A 19,065-nucleotide genomic window follows, 5' to 3' on the forward strand; every position below is an offset into this window, starting at 1 on the left:
TCACAGGTGAAGAAGAAAAAGAAACAGATACTAACACATGTAACATGATCATTTGACATTAAACAGCATCAAAACTGTAAAGTTGTGGAATAAAATGTCGACCAATGAAGAGGGTTTTAATTACAGTCAAGCTCTGGGGTGTTGATCGACTCCATCTATGTTTTGATTATCATTCTGAATCCAATTCATAGTCTTTTTTTGCAGATTTTGTTCAAAATGTTATTTCTTTATTTTTTTATTAACCTTACCAGCATGAAAGTGTTTTAAAAAAGAATGCATGATACTAGAATAAAATGTTTTTGTTTCCAAGCAGACACCCTGTTCTTTCTCTGGATGTTTTGTATGTTCATATAACAAAATATATACACATTAAAACCTAAAGAGGGACATAGTACTATACTTAAAGTATGATGTAAAGTTCACTTAAAAAAAACTTATGAGTATACTTGCAGTATCAGACTATTTAACTATTAGTTTACTGAGACTATACTTCAAAGAGTACAAAGTATTTAATTATTAAACTATCAGTATACCTATAAGTTCACTTTTAGTATAATTGCAGTACAAACTACAAAAATAGAGGTAAACTAGTAGTTTACTCAAAAGTATAATTTTATATATTAGAAAGTGGACCAATTTAGTCCCAAGGAGTATTGAAACAGTACACTTACAAGTATACTACTAGAACACTGATTTGTATACTTGCTACATAAAGTATACTTAAAAATATACTTGACATTTACTTAAGTATACTTAATAAAATAAACTTTAAGTATCCTACTTTTTGGTAAGGGGGGTGACAATAAACAAATAAAAGATACCCTTACAACAAAGTAGTATACTTCAGGTTTATTTTACTAAGTATACTTAAGTAAATTACATTTAAAGTACATTTTATTTTAGCTTCATGCTAAAAATGTTTTTTTTAAACACTTTAATGTGTTTCTTAAAAAATAAAGAAATAAAATTTTGAACAAAAAGCTGAAAAACGACTATGAATTGGATTCATAATGATAATCAAAACGTAGATGGAGTCGATCAACACCCCAAAGCTTGACTGTAATTATTACCTCTTCATTGGTCGACATTTTATTGCATAACGTTACAGTTTTGATGCTGTTTAATGTCAAATGATCATGTTACATGTGTTAGTATCTGGTGTTTCTTTTTTCTTCTTCACTTGTGTTTTTTTTTGTGGAAATTCTGTGCAGAAGATGTGTACTAGCGCCCTCTACTGTATAATAATGAAAACACAGATTTTAGGAGCACAAGTAATATAAAAGTAAAGTATAAGTCAAGTAAACTTAAATGTCATTTTAAGTATATTTCTGAGGAGTACATAAAGCCCATTTCTGAGAAGTACATAAAAAGTAAACTAAAAGCATACTTTCCTATTTTTTGTTAAAAATAAGTATTATAATAGCACACGTGAATAAACTTATTTTTCGTAAGGGTAATGCTAAAAACAGTAGCAAAATCAGTGGCAATATTCTCTGGCCCACCTGGCGAGTGCCTCTTTAACCAGCTCTCTGGCACTGGAGCGTGTTGTGGCCAGGACGCTCTTGTAGTTGGCTCCTTCACAGATCTCCGTGCCAAAAATCTTTAGAATGCCTGGAGCCGTGATGTGATTGGACAGTTCGGAGGGGTCGTCTGTCACCAGTGCCTCCTCTCCCTCAGCGGCCATCTCTCCAGAACCTTCTCTGGGCCCGCGGCCGAACACCGCCGACAGACGGTGCTGGTGACGCCGGATCTTGTTCTTCGCTGGCTGCCGGATTCCCACGCTCTCCGTTGATCTGGCTGTGCCGCTGGATGAGCTGGACCTGGAAGAGGAACCAGAATGATTGCTCTGTTCTCCACTGGACTGTAGATGCAAACCTACGTCACTTCAGTCTGGCTGTTCATCGCTACACTAATTGCCCCCAGTTAATGAACAGCAATGTTCACAAAATGAACAAAGAGACTTAAAAAAACACACACATACAAAACAAAGCTCTGCATAATACTTGGAGGATTTTCTCCAATCCAGTAATCAGTTTATTTCAGTAGCAGTGGCACAAAAGCTTCTTTTCAGCCTTCACTAATTGCGTCACTATTACCATGTATGTATTTCCTCATCTACTGGTCCTAAATTAAATGTTCTAAAACTATAACTCATTTAATTTTTCCACTAGTAGTTTCCAAAAAAAAGAAAAAAAAGAAGAGGAAATCATCTGATCAAAATGTTTTTTTTTTTTATTTTTTACGTACACATGAACATTTTCACCATAAGCTTTTCTAAATAAAGGTTCCAAAAAGGTGTTTCCACTGTGATGCCATAGAAGAATACCATTTCTGATTCCCCAAAGACTTAAAAGAACCATTTTTTCTTAGGAATGACGAACATTTAAAAAAAGAACCCTTTTCCACTATAAAGAATCTAGTGTGCAATGGAAAGATTTTATGGATGCAAAAAGTGCATGATGCCAATAAATCAACCATCAATTCTAATAGAGAACTTTAATTTTAAGAGTGCACTCTCATTTAAACCTCAGACTATGTGGAATATAATGTTTGAGACTTTAGTGGAAATGATATTTTAAACAAAATAATAGAAACAAGTTAAAGAATAAAAAAAGCAATTTTGATAAATAAATGTAGCAAATTCCACAGCATGTTTCATACCATAAATACAAATGAATAATCTGCTATTTTCACTCTATTTAGCATGATTTTACAAAATTGCAGCTTTACCGGATATAACGAAACAAAATATTCTAGATATTTTACCTTGATATTCTTCACACATGACATCTCATATTTAGTCTCACTTTCTTATTTGCACTGTTAGTTCCTTTGTTGTTTATTGTGGTGAGAATTATGCCAGTGAAAAATCGTTTTCACACAATAAATATCTTAATAATGTATTTTTATTTCACACTCGGCTTAGAACATACCCAGCTAACAAGCGTTCTAGAATGTTCTGGCAAGGTTCTCTCAATGTTCTTCCAGTAACATTAATAAAACACTCATTTAAAACTATTTGGTCCTATAAGTTCTCCAAACGTTAGCAAAAAAAACATTAGATATACATCATTAGTGGAACTAGATTTTTTTCTTAAGCTTTATATTTATATATATATATATATATATATATATATATATATATATATATATATATATATATATATATATATATATATATAGCTAAAGAAAAAAACATTTCTTAAAGACATTTACCAAACAAGACAGAACATTCAGAAACAACATTTTCACAACGTAATTGTAACGTTACCACAACGTTCTTAGAACGTACTTTATGTTAGCTGAGTAGCCTTAGTTTAGTAACACTTTTTATAATTGAAAGTCTTGTTATAAAGTCTTTAGACCAATGTAAAAATCATAAAAGGCGTTTAAAATTATCAAACATAAACGTTAAAGGTGGGATAGAAATGTTATACGTTTTTATCTTATTTAATACAGGGTAACATAAAAGAGAGAAAATACATGCTGCTTTAGGTTTGTAAAAAACTTTAAAATCTCCAAACACATCAACTCTTATGACAGTAAGCTATGCTTGTATCTCTTTGGCTAACGTGTTAACTATAAATCTAATAAGAATAGGACAGTCCTTTCTGAAGGTTGTATATGTACAGTAAGTGGGACTTCAGAAGTGAACTCACTGGACGGATCCATTGCTGTGTTTCCTCCCGACTCGGGAGAATCTTCTGCGGGACGCGCTGAGCGGTAAAGCCGCAGGTGAGGCTGGAGGAGGCGGCTTGGATGTCTGTGAGCTCCGCTCGTTACCGATCATCATTCCCAAAGCTGTCCAGAGCTCGTGTCGTCAAAGTAACGGGCCGTTAGAATGAGCACACATATCATACTCCTCTAAGAACCGGCCGACATCACTCCACAAGCAACGTGAACTCTTCAAATCAATGCTGTGAGCAGAATGACACCCAGAAGGAAACTTTCTGCTGCAAAAGCGCTGCGTCTCAAACGCGCTGAACTGTCTACGTGGGCAGCACTTGTGGGCATCATGGGCGCGTTCCCGAGTCAACACTGTTTAAAATGCTGCGCGTGCCTGTCAGACTTACAAAAAAATTACAAAATGCTGTCTATACAGACAACTTACTGTATATTGAGACAAGCTACACGTGCTGCTGATGCGCCGAAGGGAGGATCTTCGGGACAGAATTTTTTTTTTTTTTTTTTTTGAAGTTTAAATTAAATCATTAAAAACATAAATACCATACCTACCAACATACCATGGTAAAATACCATATAAAAAAACATGGTGAGCATTAATATTGTTACGATATTGACTACTGTTACAATATTGAATATTGATAGAATATTGACTACTCAGTATAACTTAACTTGATAATATTGTCAGTATCATATTTGGACATTTTAACACTTCCATCCATCCGACTATTAATCCATTGATCCATTTATTCTTCCATCCATCAATGTATCCATTCCGACTATCTATCTATCTATCTATCTATCTATCTATCTATCTATCTATCTATCTATCTATCTATCTATCTATCTATCTATCTATCTATCTATCTATCTATCTATCTATCTATCTATCTAGCACTTGGATGGGTTAAATGCAGAGCACTTATTCCGAGTATGGGCTACTATACTTGCCAAATGTCACGACTTTCACTTTCACTTTTTTAATCAACCACAACAAACTGCCTTAACTGGGTCAACGTGACTCCTGTCTTCTAGTAAACCTCCCTGTAAGCGATTGAACAGTTATCAGTCTGGACAAGGATCCCATCTAGTGGTCAGTGGACACATACAGGTACATGATATAAAAAAAAACACCCCCTTAGCTTCAGCATTCTTTAGTTTTAGGCTCTCATGATCTTTTAGGCTTTCACAACTTACTTTTTTATTGAACTATGTTTACACAATATTATTATTATTAATAATATTTGTAGTATTTTCATTGTAAAATTATTTATATCTATTTACAGTTTTTCTCAGTCGCTTTGGTACATTTCTCGAATCATTCTTGAGATTTGCAAAATAGTAAGTGCAATTCTCAAAACAACTCGTACAAATAGCAAAACACCATGGATTACCTGCAAAAGCCAGTCTCTTGCTCTAAATCCTGAGTTCATCTCTCAAAAATAAATATCTGTGTCAATTTGCTTCTTTTTCACATCAGATTGGAATTTCTTATTGATTTGAGCAAATTGCAAATGCTTTGGCACATGTGTGCAAAGAGTACATACAACTGTCTGCAGTTTGGACAACAAATAATTGCATATGGCTTGTTGATCAAAACTGATGACTCGACTCTCACTTACACTGTCAAACACTTCAGAACTTCTCAGACATTTTTTATTGTGTAAGCCATCACATTCAAAACGATCTATTCAATTATCATAATTAGTATACATGAATGTATATTCTAAAATATATCTGACATTGACATTATTTGTAATGTCTGCTAAATTGGCACATGACCTCTAATTGAATTCGCAATCTAATTGCAAATTACCTCTAATATGAATCAACCATTTAACCATTTACGTAACCAATCAACTTTGGGATTATATATATATATATATATATATATATATATATATATATATATATATATGTAGATTGCCCACAGCACAATCACTGCTGTAGAACTTTTTGAGAATGGAGGACGTTCACAACCCTGCACTGCAGCAACATGCTCATGGAAGAGCAATTGGAAGGCGTGTAAGAATACGGTGGTAGTAGAGGAAGAAATAATCGAGGAAGAGGTGGAAATAGAAGAGTCAGAGTTTTTTTTCCCATGAATGTTATTTGTTGTTTGTGTATTTGTGGTAATACACAAATATGAAATGTAAAGTGAAATCTTGTTACTCTTGTCAGTTACTTTCCATGTACAGTAAATACACTTGTATTGTGTATATACACATGAAGTACAAAAATAAACACTGTAAAAATACAAATGTTCATAGACTTCTTTTTTTTTTCTACATGCTATTGAATTTTCTCAACAAATATGAGATTTTTTTTTAACTCCTTAATTTTCATGGTTGACTGTGGTGGTGAAAAAACAACTAAACATTTTGACCAGTGTGGGTCACACAATGACAAAAATACTTTAGATTTTGGTGGCCTTGGCCAAATTATTGACACAATAACTAGGTTTTGAAGCATGAATTAAATGTTTTGGGTGAGTAACTACATTTTGCAGACATGCTATAAAGTTTTGAAGTTCCTGCAAACAGTTGTGAGATTTGCACTCACAGTTTAGAGAATGTTAAGACTGTTTCGAAAAATGTGCCAAAGCAATTGAGAAAAACTGTAGTCATATTGTCAATATAACAGTGTCCTCTGGAGGGATGTTCTGATGTAAACCTCTGTATTGAACAGTATGCCATATGCTTATGTATGCCATATATCCCTTTCAAACGTACACATTTACACATTACTGTATGTGGGATATTGACTGAAAGAGACTGGATAGAATTCACAGTTACACTTTTACTAGTGGTCTGAGCAACAACAACAAAAAAAAACAACAACAACAACAACAACCTTTACAATGTCATTGTGATATAGAAAAGGAAAAAGAAATGTGGACACAAAGATGAAAATAAGTCAGTTGTCAGAATTTGTAACTCTTGTGTTGTCCTCTGTCTACAGTAAGCTTTCTAACTGAAGATTCATGAGATTTCAGAGAAATGGTTTATCATTGGTTTATCATCTACATTTTCTTCATTAGTCAAGATTCACTTGCACAATTCATGCCAAATTGACAAAAGTATAATAATAATGTGTAAAAATAAAAATAAAAAGTGTGCTTGGCAGTTTTTGACAACTAGATTAACCATTTTGCATTTAATGACTTATACGATGAATTAAAGACTAGATGTTTTGAGGGGTAAGACTGATGCACAGAAAACTATATAATACATTTTGAGCAACATGACATGAGCAACTGATAATGTAGGAAACAACAGATAAATGTGCGTAATCAATTGCATGAATGTACAAAAGCAATCGCAACTTGTTCAAAAGAATGAGAAACTGGTTTTATGATGTGTATAAATGACTAAATGATGTGGAGGTTGTACAAGTAGTTTTGAGAATTTCATTTCTGTTTTGAAAAATGCACCAAAGTGACTGAGAAAAACTGTAAGCTTATAATCACATATAATCAAGCAGCTGATGCAGTTCTATATTACACCGTTAGAGGGAGCTGAACACCCAAAAAGCGAAAGAACATCAACTATTAAACAAGAAACAAAGAATATGTTAAACATTCTTTTTTACATCTGTGCTAAATCACAGTAAACTAATTGTCTCACTAGACTGTGCAGCACTTGCCCTTGAAACAAATGCTTTAGCTTTTGCTGGAGTATGTTTGTTGATGTTTAAGAGCAGCATAATAAGCACTGTCCTCAACTCAGAAGGTCTATGTCACTCCAGAGCAGACAAAATGTCTAATGTTTCAGCAATGATCCTGACCGTTCATCACTTAATTAAACTGAGCTTAGACATAGAAGAGCAAAAAGCATGTTCTTGGCATTAGGGAAGAATAATGGAGGTAATAAACAGTGAATGCAAATAGTTATTCTTCTCTTGGCTCTGGTGCAGATGAGCTCTTTCAGGATGAGGAGGAGGTTTTAATGCATATAATGAGATCTGCTTCATCAGGATCAATCCCTCGGTTACACACACTACTGGCTCACAAGACTTATGCTTTTTCATGAGTTCTGTGGTTTATCGACTGCTCTACTGTAAACACTTGTTTTGATTAAGAATTACAAGCCTTTATAAAACATGCACGCAGGACTTTATTTAAATGCTGTTCAGCAGTGACAGATTCGTGACAGCAAAGATCCTGTATGAATGGGATGCTATGTATGTGCCTGAAGACAATTTGCATTAATGCAAATTCATGTCTAGTAAGTACTATTATCCTCCTGTGGGGCATAATAATGCAAATGTGTGTGGTTTCACCTGCAAGTATTGCAAAATCCAAAATTAACCACGATGAGAGGAATTGTTCAGTGGCTATATGTGAACAAGGCAAATGGATTAAAGGTAGAGGATGGTAATTATATAATTTTCTCACTGTAAAAATAATAAAATAGGGGAAAAGTCTCTTCCAACATAGACAACAACAATGTGTGTGTTTCTGACCTACTGAAGCATCCCAGCTAAGAGAGTTTTCTCAAAACGTTCTGACAAGGTTCTCTCAAAGTTATGAACATACATTCTTCCAGTAACATTAAAGGTACGTTTGTTAAACGTAATTTAGCAGTTATTAACACTCATACGAGCACATTATTTTTACATCGTTGGTTCATCTAACGTTTTGACTATTATTATGGATGGCTTTAAGGAAATTTTTACTTAAAATTTTATTTTAAGCAATTAAAATGTTAAACTATTGTTGTAAAATTTTATTTATTTTTTAAATTTATTTTAGATATAAACGTTTGCAAAAAGTTCGAAACTGTTTCAAAAAAGCATTGCATGAATGATGTTTAGTCTACCGTATTTAAACATAATTCATGCAACGCTTTTCTGAAACAGTTGGTCAAGCTTTTTGCAAACGTTTTTATTTTCTAGTTTCAGAAAGTAAAACAACATTTCCCATTGTAATCCCATAATCATATCTTAAAGGGAACGTTCCCTTGTGAAAAAGAAGTGTGCTTATTTGTAATAGAAGTTCACTTTTTGTGTACTTCAAATCTTAAAAGCATACTTTTTTAAAAGTGCCTTTGCAGATAATATCATATAATTTAAATTAAAGGCCACTTAAGTGTAGTTAAAGAGATTAAATGCACTTTATAAAAATGCACTTTATAATAATGTCTAATTAAGTATTACTTAAACATACATTTCACATAATTATGATTTTATTGTGCTTCAAATAAGTACACTTATTTTTATATATTTATCAGTATACTAAAGCACATGTAAAATGATTTATTTTAATTTCAACTTAGGTGTGTTCACCAGAATTACATGTGTTCATGTATTTTAATTGTACTACTATTAAGTCTATAATATGTGCTTTAATGCAATTAATACAAATAAACTTTAATACACTTTTTCATACAGTATACTCCAATAAAAATGTTCATCACCAGCTCTTGTTCTTTCAAAACATGTTTTGGGGATTTCCAACACGTTTGGTGGCATAACTAGGAGGAAAAACTAATTTTGTCGATGACTTGCTGCATTTTTAGCATTAAACATACTAACAAATAATGTTTAAAGGAGTCTAGTGTAATTATAAATCTTAGATGGCTATTTAGGTAGCTATGTAAACGTGTGCATGCGCACCAAGTGGGCGGGGCTCTCGTGCCATGACAACCGCGGAGTGACTGTCGGCTCTGAACCAAAACAAGCCGAGGGGGGTAAGAGAGTACAGTTTCGGACGTCATAAGGCGCTCCCCCGGGGAGGAGGGTTAGGAACCGGCCACACAACTCATAACAGATTACCCGCTGTCCGTCGATGCAGTGTGTTTCGTCTGTGTGCGCGCGTATGAGTGTGTGTTTGAGTTGTATGCAAGAACAAAAGCGCAGCAAAGAAAAGCAGCCACATCCTTCTGTGTACAAGGAGAAGGAAGAGCTCCGCTGAACAGCGATGAAGCACTTATGCGGCAATCTGACATTCTGGGTAAGCTCCCATCAACTCTCGCAGAGTAAAAACACACGTAGCGCGAGCTTTGGATGTGTTTAGCAGCTCGTGAATGTATATGAAGCTGTGTTTCCTTGACGCTCATCAGACGAGCGCGCGCGCGCTGGAGTGACGCTGTGTAACAAAATGTAACGCTGCTGTTATGCGTAACGTTACATAAAGATGTGATATTAACTCGTTTTACTGTGACTTAGTATGAGAAGTAATAGTTTTTCAAACAAAATTACGTATCTGCCAATATTCCCATTAGGCTGAGTTATGAAAACGTTATTTTATATTTAGGAAATAATCTCTTAAGTTTTTTAAAAGTTGGTAAAAAATTAAGTCATTTCATTTTTAAGACATCTTGGTTTTTTTTTTCTTAAGTAAAAATCTCATGTAAATAGGAGGGAAAACGAACTAAGTAACGGTTAATGTAACGTTACTGGCAAAGTTCTCTTAAAGTTCTTCCAGGAACGTTAAAAGAACGTTCGTTTAAATTTATTTGATCTGTAATAACGTTCTTAAAACGTTAGTACACTATTCATACATCATTCATGGCATGTTTTCCTTGACATTTTAGTCGGACGTTACGTTTTTAAACATTTCATAATGTTTTTAACGTCCAACCTTACCAAGAAAAACACTTTTTTTAATGTTCAAAAAGCATGAAAATAAAATAAGAAGAACTTCCATCTGAAATATTTCAGAAGCATGTTTGATGAATTATCTAAATAATGTTTTTGTCATCATGATGAATCATTTTTTCACAACTGAATCATTTCAACGAATTTGTTCACAGAATTGCTTATGAGTTACTAGAATTAAATCATGTTTGTGATTCGTGTTTACAGAGCAAACTTTGAGCGAATTGAATATTTGAATCAGGTTTACTTTAATACTTTGAAATGACAAGATGTACTGGAATATGCTTAAGAATTGTATGTGATGAACACCTTTGTGAAATAGATTTGTATGATAAAATAAAGATTTGAATGAATAGCCTTTTATTAAAGCATGCAATAGCCTTGTGAATTAATTGCAAATTAATGCATGCAAATTCAGTTTTATTTAGGTTTAAAATGCCTGAAACTTTGAGTGATGTTTCAATTAATGCATATGAAATTTCAATAAATAGCCTGCCTATATATATATATTACAGGTATTACTGAAAAAGTAATGCATGGTATGTGTCTGCAGATGACATTTTAGAGCCCAAAGCGGATTCTAGGAGCCATGTGATCACAAACAAGCAGTGAATCAGTCTTTTGAACTGAACTGTCCAAAAGAAGTGATTCAGGGAAATGAGTCAGACTTCCCATCACGTTCTGCAACCTTCTTTAACACTAATAGCATGTGTTTCTCCATATGGTCTGACATTTTGCTCACCTCTCATGTTGGTTTATTCAGGGTGAGGCCGCGTCACAGCTTCTGGAGAGAAATTTCTGTTGTTTACGAGGTTATTGGAGGTAATAGCATCTGTGTGCATGGCCTAGTTAGCTGGACAGACACGGCGAAGGCTTATTCTCGGGGTCATTAGGCTCTCCGAGGGGCCCGTACAGTCAGTCAGCCAGCATTACAGACGATATGTAGGTTAAGAAGAAACGCAAAGGGCTGAAACTCGCCTCCGTTCAGAAATGTCAATCACCGAGTCCAGAGTCAAAACAGGATAGACAAGTGCAAAAATCAAGTGTTTGTCCTTACTGCCTCCAAATATGAGATTTCAAATATTCTTGCAAGAGGTTTAAATAAACCTGGAACAAGCCAATTAAAAGAAAGCTATATTTTCATGACATTTTAAAAGTATGTATTATTTAGTAAAAAAAAAAAAAAAGCAATATATTATATACAAAATGTGTGTATATAACTTTAATGAGTAACATTAAAACATTTACTTGGATTCTTGTATATATATAATGCAACACAAATAAAGTATGTTTAATGCATGAATAGTTTCTTGTGAATGCATTGCACGTAAAATTCTTAACAAATGTATAATACTTATTGTTACACCTTTAGAAGGTTCAGTTCATTTAAACACAAGAAAAGCAACCAATTTCACAAGTAACAAGATATAAGTAAAAAATTATAATGCATTTTAGCTAAGGTTGCAGTTTTTAATGAAAATATACATTTCATTGTACATAAAAGTTTCAAGTACATTGTGTAAACACACACACACACACAGATATATATATATATGCTGTATATATATAAGTTTTTACCATCTATATCATTAATACACCACAAAATAATAAAAAATAAAAAATAATAATCTTTCCATTGATGTGTGGTTTGTTAGGAGGACAATATTTGGCAGAGATGCAACTATTTGAAAATCTGGAATCTGAGGGAGTAAAAAATCTAAATACTGAGAAAATGATCTTTAAAGTTGTCCAAATTAAATCTTAGCAATGCATATTACTAATCAAAAATAACATTTTGATATATTTACAGTAGGACATTTACAAAATATCTTCATGAAACATGATCTTTACTAATATCCTAATGATGATTTTTTGCATAATAGAAAAATAAATAATTTTGACCCATACGATGTATATTTGGCTATTGCTACAAATATACCCCAGTGACTAAAGACTGCTTTTGTGCTCCAGGGACACATATATAGAATATTTTGTATAAAAACCCAGTATGTTTTATGTCTATCAGATCTAATGAATTATCTTTTGTCTTAAGAATCAGTTTCCTGTGACTAAAATGATCTGGACAGACAGAGGAAGCTCGAAGCTTGTGTTGTGAAATTATTCTGCACTTACTGTAACCGAATACGTCCAGAAATATTCTCAGTTCTGTAACTCCAGTTTAATATCCTTTTTTAAATCAAATTTAATTTCCATGTTTTATTTTATAGGTTTAAATCACAATATTTCCGTGTAAGATCTTGAAACCTACAGGAATATTTAATGCACATATAGACTAATATATGACATTTTCTGCTGTTTATTTGATATTAGTGCACTGATATCAGTCTGTATGGAATGCTGTAATTAAATACCGAAGTAAATCTGCAGTTTCATCATTTATGTGCATGTTTTTGAGCTGTTCTTTTGAATCCTGTAAGGCAGTGGTTTTAGACTACAGCTAGTCGTACTGTATAGACTGAGGCGCCGCTGTCTGGCTGCATTCAGCTCATTTCATTGTGCTCTCTCAGATTTAGATTAGTTTTGCTCAGAAGCTGCGGGTCACGTAAGGTAACGGCAGACTCTCTCTGAATGTGTGTCTGCGGCTCCTCATTGAATCTCATTGATGCTACTCTTCTGCATGAGACATGCATTGAAACACATTGCTCTCCCGCTCCCTTTTCATCTCTGTTTCTCCTGCTTGGTCTACATTCTGTGTTGCGCATACGGATCGCATCTTCAGATGTCCTCGAACGTCTTCTTCATTCATTGCAGCAGCCATTGCAGAAAAGCACCGCTGCTCTGTTTATATGAAGGACAGCAAAACCACTAAAGACTAATGCATGCTATTATCATGAAAGCTGGTGTTTTATAGCAGAGATCATTGTTGCAATGCGGGAAGATGTTTCCAAGAAGTAAACTGGAAGTGTCAGTATCTGAAATCAAATAAAAAGCTGTGCGTTTCTCCAACAAGAAACTATACAGCATGAGTGGAATCAATTAGTCAATCAGGAGATATTTCACAGAGAGAGAATTTCGGGGCAATCGGATTTAGCAGTTGCTGATCATTATTTTATATATTTAAGATTTTTTTTTATATTTACTGTAACATGCAAAGAAATGTACTGTTTTTTTTAAATAATTATTAATTTAGTATTGCATTTTATATAAATATATCTTTATATAGATATTAAAATAAAAAAAACTGTGAATTTAGGTGTAATAAAACATGAATATTCATTATGAGTCTTGAGGTTTTTTATTTTACTATATTAAATTATTAGTATTTTGTAATCTGTAAGTGAGCGTTTTATGACAGCAAATATGATTTTCTTGTAAAAACAAAATAAATTAGCATTCACAATTAAAAATCTAAAACTGATATGATACATTATGTATTCGTAGCTTATATATTAATGTAATTTTTTCCAGTATAATTTTGACAATAAAATGATGCAGCTTACTCAGATTAAATGTTACACTGCTTTGTAACTATTTCATTGTATCATATTTCATGTATGGCATTGATTTCATATTTAGGTGAAATCCTTCTCAGTGATAAAACAACGGCTGAGTTACTCGAAAAAAGCAATGAACTGAAATGAGATCATTGGGAATTACTTGTAGCATGTTGCTGTCCCAATTTCAAATGAGCACAAAGTAGTTAATCCATCAGAGATTACCCCTGAATGGTTAATACTGAATGTTACTATAATGAGCGCTAAAGCAATTAATGGCATGTGTGAAATGTCAGGTAAGGTAACTCATTCCAGGGCATAACACGTTTTTTAGTCGGATCGGTAAGGTTTGTTCTGTTTCAAATCTCTCACCTCTTTTGACCCTTGTTTTCACTGGAAATACACTGGTGAGTCGTGACCTACTGGATTTTGCATGGATTGTCTCATGACTGGCGTCGAATTTGTCGGTTTTGGCTTTGAATATATTTAATGTCTGCTTGAATTAATCCTTGTTCACACTGCGGTCAATTCAGGCAAACACCTAAATAATGCCACTGAGCAGGAACCTTTGCTTTTATGGGTATTAATAAATGCTTTCTGCACTGGAAAAAAGTAGTTCAGCCAAAAATAAACCCTCAGTCCATCCAAAATTTCAAGATTTCCTCATCAGATTTGGAGAATTGCATCAGTGTCTCATCAATGGATGCTCTGCAGTGAATGGGTGCCGTCAGAATGAGAGTCTGATAAAAACATCACAATAATCCACAGCACTCCAGTCCATCAGTTGATGACTTGAGAAGACAAAAGCTGTGTGTTTGGAAGAAACAAATCCATAGTTTTTAACTAAAATACTAGTCTAAAAACCATAATAACACTTCCTTCAGTAAAAAAAGTCATCTGGTCTGAATCAGGAGAGAAATCTGCACACGTCAAGCACCGTTTACAAGCCAAAACATCTCGAAACAAATATGTGGCCAGTACCCGATCCACAGAAAATACCAGTATCGGAGCCGATACCGATCCCGAGTATCGGAGCAGAGACCGATCACGAGTATCGGAGCAGATACCGATCCTGAGTATCGGAGCCGATACCGATCCCGAGTATCGGAGCAGAGACCGATCACGAGTATCGGAGCCGATACCGATCCCGAGTATCGGAGCCGATACCGATCCCGAGTATCGGAGCAGAGACCGATCCCGAGTATCGGAGCAGAGACCGATCACGAGTATCGGAGCCGATACCGATCCCGAGTATCGGAGCAGAGACCGATCCCGAGTATCGGAGCCGATACCTATCCCGAGTATCGAATCGATGCATCCCTAATTTTGATGTACGAGACAACAGGAGATGGACTTTTTTTTTTAACCTGATGAAGCTAAAAACATCTTGATGGATTTGTTTCATCTTTTGTCTTCTCCAGACATAAACTGATGGACTGGAGTGGTGTGGATTATTGTGATGTTTTTATCAGCTGTTTGGATTCTCATTCTGACGGCACCCATTCACTGCAGAGCATCCATTGCTGAGCAAGTGATGCAATGTTATATTTCTCCAAATCTGATGAAGAAACAAACTCATCTACATATACTATAATTTAAAGTTAATAGCTAACAGTTCTCTGTATTACTGTCAATTAGTCACTCTTGGGTGTGTTTTGTTTTGTCACTGTGGAGTGATTCCAGCACCATAACATCGAGGGTTGTATTACGTAAGTTTTTGAACTTAAGTTGAAAGTGTAAATTGACCTGTTTTTGAATTTTTGCTTTTTTTGTGTCTGAGTGAGAAAACAATTCATGCATGTTCTATATGTGGTGCCAAAACAATAATAAATGATCTCCGGTTCACCCACGCTGCTGTGCTTCACTGTGAAAAAGGTTTTGAAAAAGTGATCGAAGTTGTGAGTTGTGAGTTGTGATTGATGATCCTAATGTTTAGTGCACACGTTAGCTGTCTGAATTCATGCCATGATAGTGATTCTCTGCCTGAAGCTGACAGCAAAGCGGCTCTCATTTTGGTTTCATTTACACAGAACCACACCTAAACTTCTCTTAAACTTTAACAGCAATTCATGGAAGTGTCAGTATCTGAAATCAAACAATATAATAACATTTATCTGTCCATACTGGACGTGAAACTGCTGCATGATGTGAAACAGTCATGGTCAATAAGAAGATATTTCATGTTTGATACACTTTATTTTAGGGTTGCAACAAACAATTATTTAGATAATCGATTATTCTGATGATTATTAGTACGATTAATCGACTAATCGTCGATTATTTCACTGATTAATCAGTAGACTTTGATTATCCAGCATTTGCAATTAGTTAAAGTATTGAGTTATACATATTGTGACAAATAAATAAAGGTAATTACTTCAGCGTTTGAAAATCATATTATGTAATAACAATGATTACACAATTAATTTATACAAATAAATGTATTTGGCACCAAATGAGATGACAGACAGATAAACTTATTCACCATTTAGTTAGCCATATGAAAAAGTCACTGAATGACATCATTCTTTTGTAAGTCATATGGATACGAAACAAAATAGAGGTAAGGGATGAGATGCTTTATTTTTGGATTTTATTCAAAATTTTATTTCTTGTGAATAACAATTTTATTCACAAGAAAATTTCTTAAAATAGCTTATAGGGTTATGATAATCAAAACAGTCCTTAGCTACCAAACTTTCACTTTAATTAAATGTGACCCTTAACCACAAAACCAAGTCTTTAGGATTTATACATCATCTATATAAATCAGTTTTACTTCGATGTATAGTTTGTTATGATCGGACAATATTTGACTGAGATACAAGTATTTGAAAGTCTGCAATCTGAGGGAGCAACAAAATCAAAATATGGAGAAAATCACCTTTAAAGTTGTCCAATTGAAGTTCTTTGCAATGCATATTACTAATCAAAAATTAAGTTTTGATATATTTATGATAGTAAATTTACAAAATATCTTCATGGAACATGATCTTTACTTAATATCCCAATGATTTTTGTAATAAAAGAAAAATCTATAATTTTGACCCATACAGTGTTTTTGGGCTATTGCTAAAAATATATATATAAATAATATTTTTTCACACTAATAAAAATATTTTATCATTAGTATCAAAACACGGGCTAATTTTCATTTTTGGGTGAAATAACCCTTTAACAGCATTCTACTGTGAGTGCTGGTATTTCCTACAGGAAAAGCAAGTCTAGTTCAGCTTTAGCAAAAATTATTGAAACCATTCCAGAAGATCAGAAACACCTACATTCAGCTCTGAATCATTAGAGTCTCTTGACCTGAACTCACACGTGTTTACTTTCAAGGGAAGTAAAACTTGATTTAGTAACTCGACATGTAGCAACACGTATAATGGCTTTGGGTTGAGCAAGCAGAACGAGCAGATTCCTTACAAACCAGCATTGCTCTTGCACTGAACAAAAATGAACCATAATTATGGCTTAAAACTGATTTCCAGCTGATGCCCCTAATGATCCACTTTTAACGCGTGAACCAATTATTGGGTTGTTACAAGACCACATATTACCAGATAACGCCCTCTAACAATATAAACGGGAAAACCAGTCTATAAATGAGGCTTCAAGGTTTCGCTTCCTTATTAAAGCCGTGTGAAATCCCCTTCGTGCGGGTTTGCTCATCATCCGCATCATATGATAACTTGGGAGAGAAAATACAGTGATCCATGCTATGTTTGGAAAGCAAAATTCAGTGCTGGTGTCACACTTCCTGTTGAAGTCAGCATGTTTCACGAGTCATTGTCTAAATCTGAAAGCATTAGTCCGAACCTGATTCCTGAGCATGTTTGATATGGTACACCTATGGGAGATCTCCATATGGCTGTTTAAACACTGCTTTATTTACACAGCTCACTATGAACGATTGTATCATTCAAGTTTTTCGTGTGAATGTGTTTGTGTGCGTGAATATGACCAGTAATACTATACACATTAAAGTAGATCTCATGCTTTCATTAATCTGTGTGGGTAAACTAAACACTACATTAGAGTTTAAAAAAAAGTGTGGTTTATTATAATTAATGGTTGATGCAATGTCAAAAGAGCTTGATGTCTAATAATACAGTTTAATACATATTGTCTGATGAATTTATAGGTTTATGCATCCTGGTCTGATCCGGGTGTGTGACAATTCGCAGCTGGCTGCATGAAGCCGTTAAACTTGCAAGTTAATTGTTAACCGTGCTTCTTCTCTTAGTGTGGATTGAGGTTTTTGAGAACACTGTATGGCTTTGCGATACTGTGACCTCCTTTTACAGTATATGTAGAGTGTTGTTTGTGTTAAAGTAGTATGTGATGATAACAGTGTCCTCACATGGACAGTCTGAACGTGCAGGACAGACTTTCTAAGAATCGCTCTGAGGATTGGAAATGTGGGTCAAATAACTGAGGTGTCTGTCCTGGCATGACTCCAGCAATTAATCACATGAATGAGGTTATATTCTGCATTCTTCTAGCATTCATTCACTCGATAAGTCCAATTATAATATTTATCAAGGCTTTATGGAATCATAATAGGTTTTGCATTAACATTTCTGCTTTCTTCCCTAATTTGAGTATTAGACAGTTTTGTATGGAGCCCCGCACCTGACATGCAAGAAAAATAAATAAATTGTATGCACAATTTACTAATTCGTTCTCTCGATGTACTAAAACATGCACACGATTACTATTTCATTCCTTCGATTTGCTAAATCATGCACATAATGTACTAATTCAATCTCTTGGTTTATAAATCGTGTGCACGATTTAAACAAATTGAGAGAACGGATTAGTAAATCATGCGCATAATTTATGAATCGAGGGAACGGATTGGGAATCAATGGAACAAATTTATAAATTGTGTGGACAAATTATTAATCAAAAGAACGAATTAATAAATTGTGCACAGAATTTATAAATGGAGGGAACGAATTAGTAAATCGTGCATGCAATTTATAAATCAATGGAATTAAACAGTAAATTGTTCGCACAATTTATAAATCGAGGGAACGAATTAGTAAATAATGCGCACAATTTATAAATCGAGGGAACGAATTAGTAAATCATGCACACAATTTATAAATCAATGGAACAAATTAGTAAATAATGCGCACAATTTATAAATCGAGGGAACGAATTAGTAAATCATGCACACAATTTATAAATCAATGGAACAAATTAGTAAATAATGCGCACAATTTATAAATCGAGGGAACAAATTAGTAAATAATGCGCACAATTTATAAATCGAGGGAACGAATTAGTAAATCATGAACACAATTTATAAATCAATGTA

The 19,065-nt window shown here is 34.0% G+C and overlaps 2 protein-coding genes across 5 annotated transcripts in view; one reads left to right on the forward strand and one right to left on the reverse strand.

Moving 5' to 3' along the window:
* Positions 1-4,032, reverse strand: part of radil2b (Ras association and DIL domains 2b) — a 36,703-nt gene extending 32,671 nt beyond the window's left edge. The window contains exons 1-2 of the mRNA XM_052570624.1: positions 3,660-4,032; positions 1,503-1,820 (exon numbers count right to left, since the gene is read on the reverse strand). Coding sequence (XP_052426584.1) covers positions 1,503-1,820; positions 3,660-3,793 — 452 coding nt within the window. The 5' untranslated portion in view covers positions 3,794-4,032. The remainder of the gene's footprint in view (positions 1-1,502; positions 1,821-3,659) is intronic.
* The window catches only part of abcc3 (ATP-binding cassette, sub-family C (CFTR/MRP), member 3), a 217,967-nt gene that overhangs the window by 151,760 nt on the left and 47,142 nt on the right, over positions 1-19,065 (forward strand). Inside the window, exon 1 of one of the 4 annotated variants that reach the window (XM_052570620.1) lies at positions 9,310-9,637. The exons of 1 other annotated variant lie outside the window; for it this stretch is intronic. In XM_052570620.1, the coding sequence (XP_052426580.1) occupies positions 9,605-9,637 (33 nt within the window). In that variant the 5' untranslated portion in view covers positions 9,310-9,604. Of the gene's footprint in view, positions 1-9,309; positions 9,638-19,065 lie in introns of those variants that run through there. 2 more of the 4 variants (XM_052570619.1, XM_052570622.1) reach the window with 2 other exon arrangements.

Source organism: Carassius gibelio, chromosome B12 (assembly GCF_023724105.1).
Source record: "Carassius gibelio isolate Cgi1373 ecotype wild population from Czech Republic chromosome B12, carGib1.2-hapl.c, whole genome shotgun sequence".
NCBI classification, from domain to species: Eukaryota; Metazoa; Chordata; class Actinopteri; order Cypriniformes; family Cyprinidae; genus Carassius; species Carassius gibelio.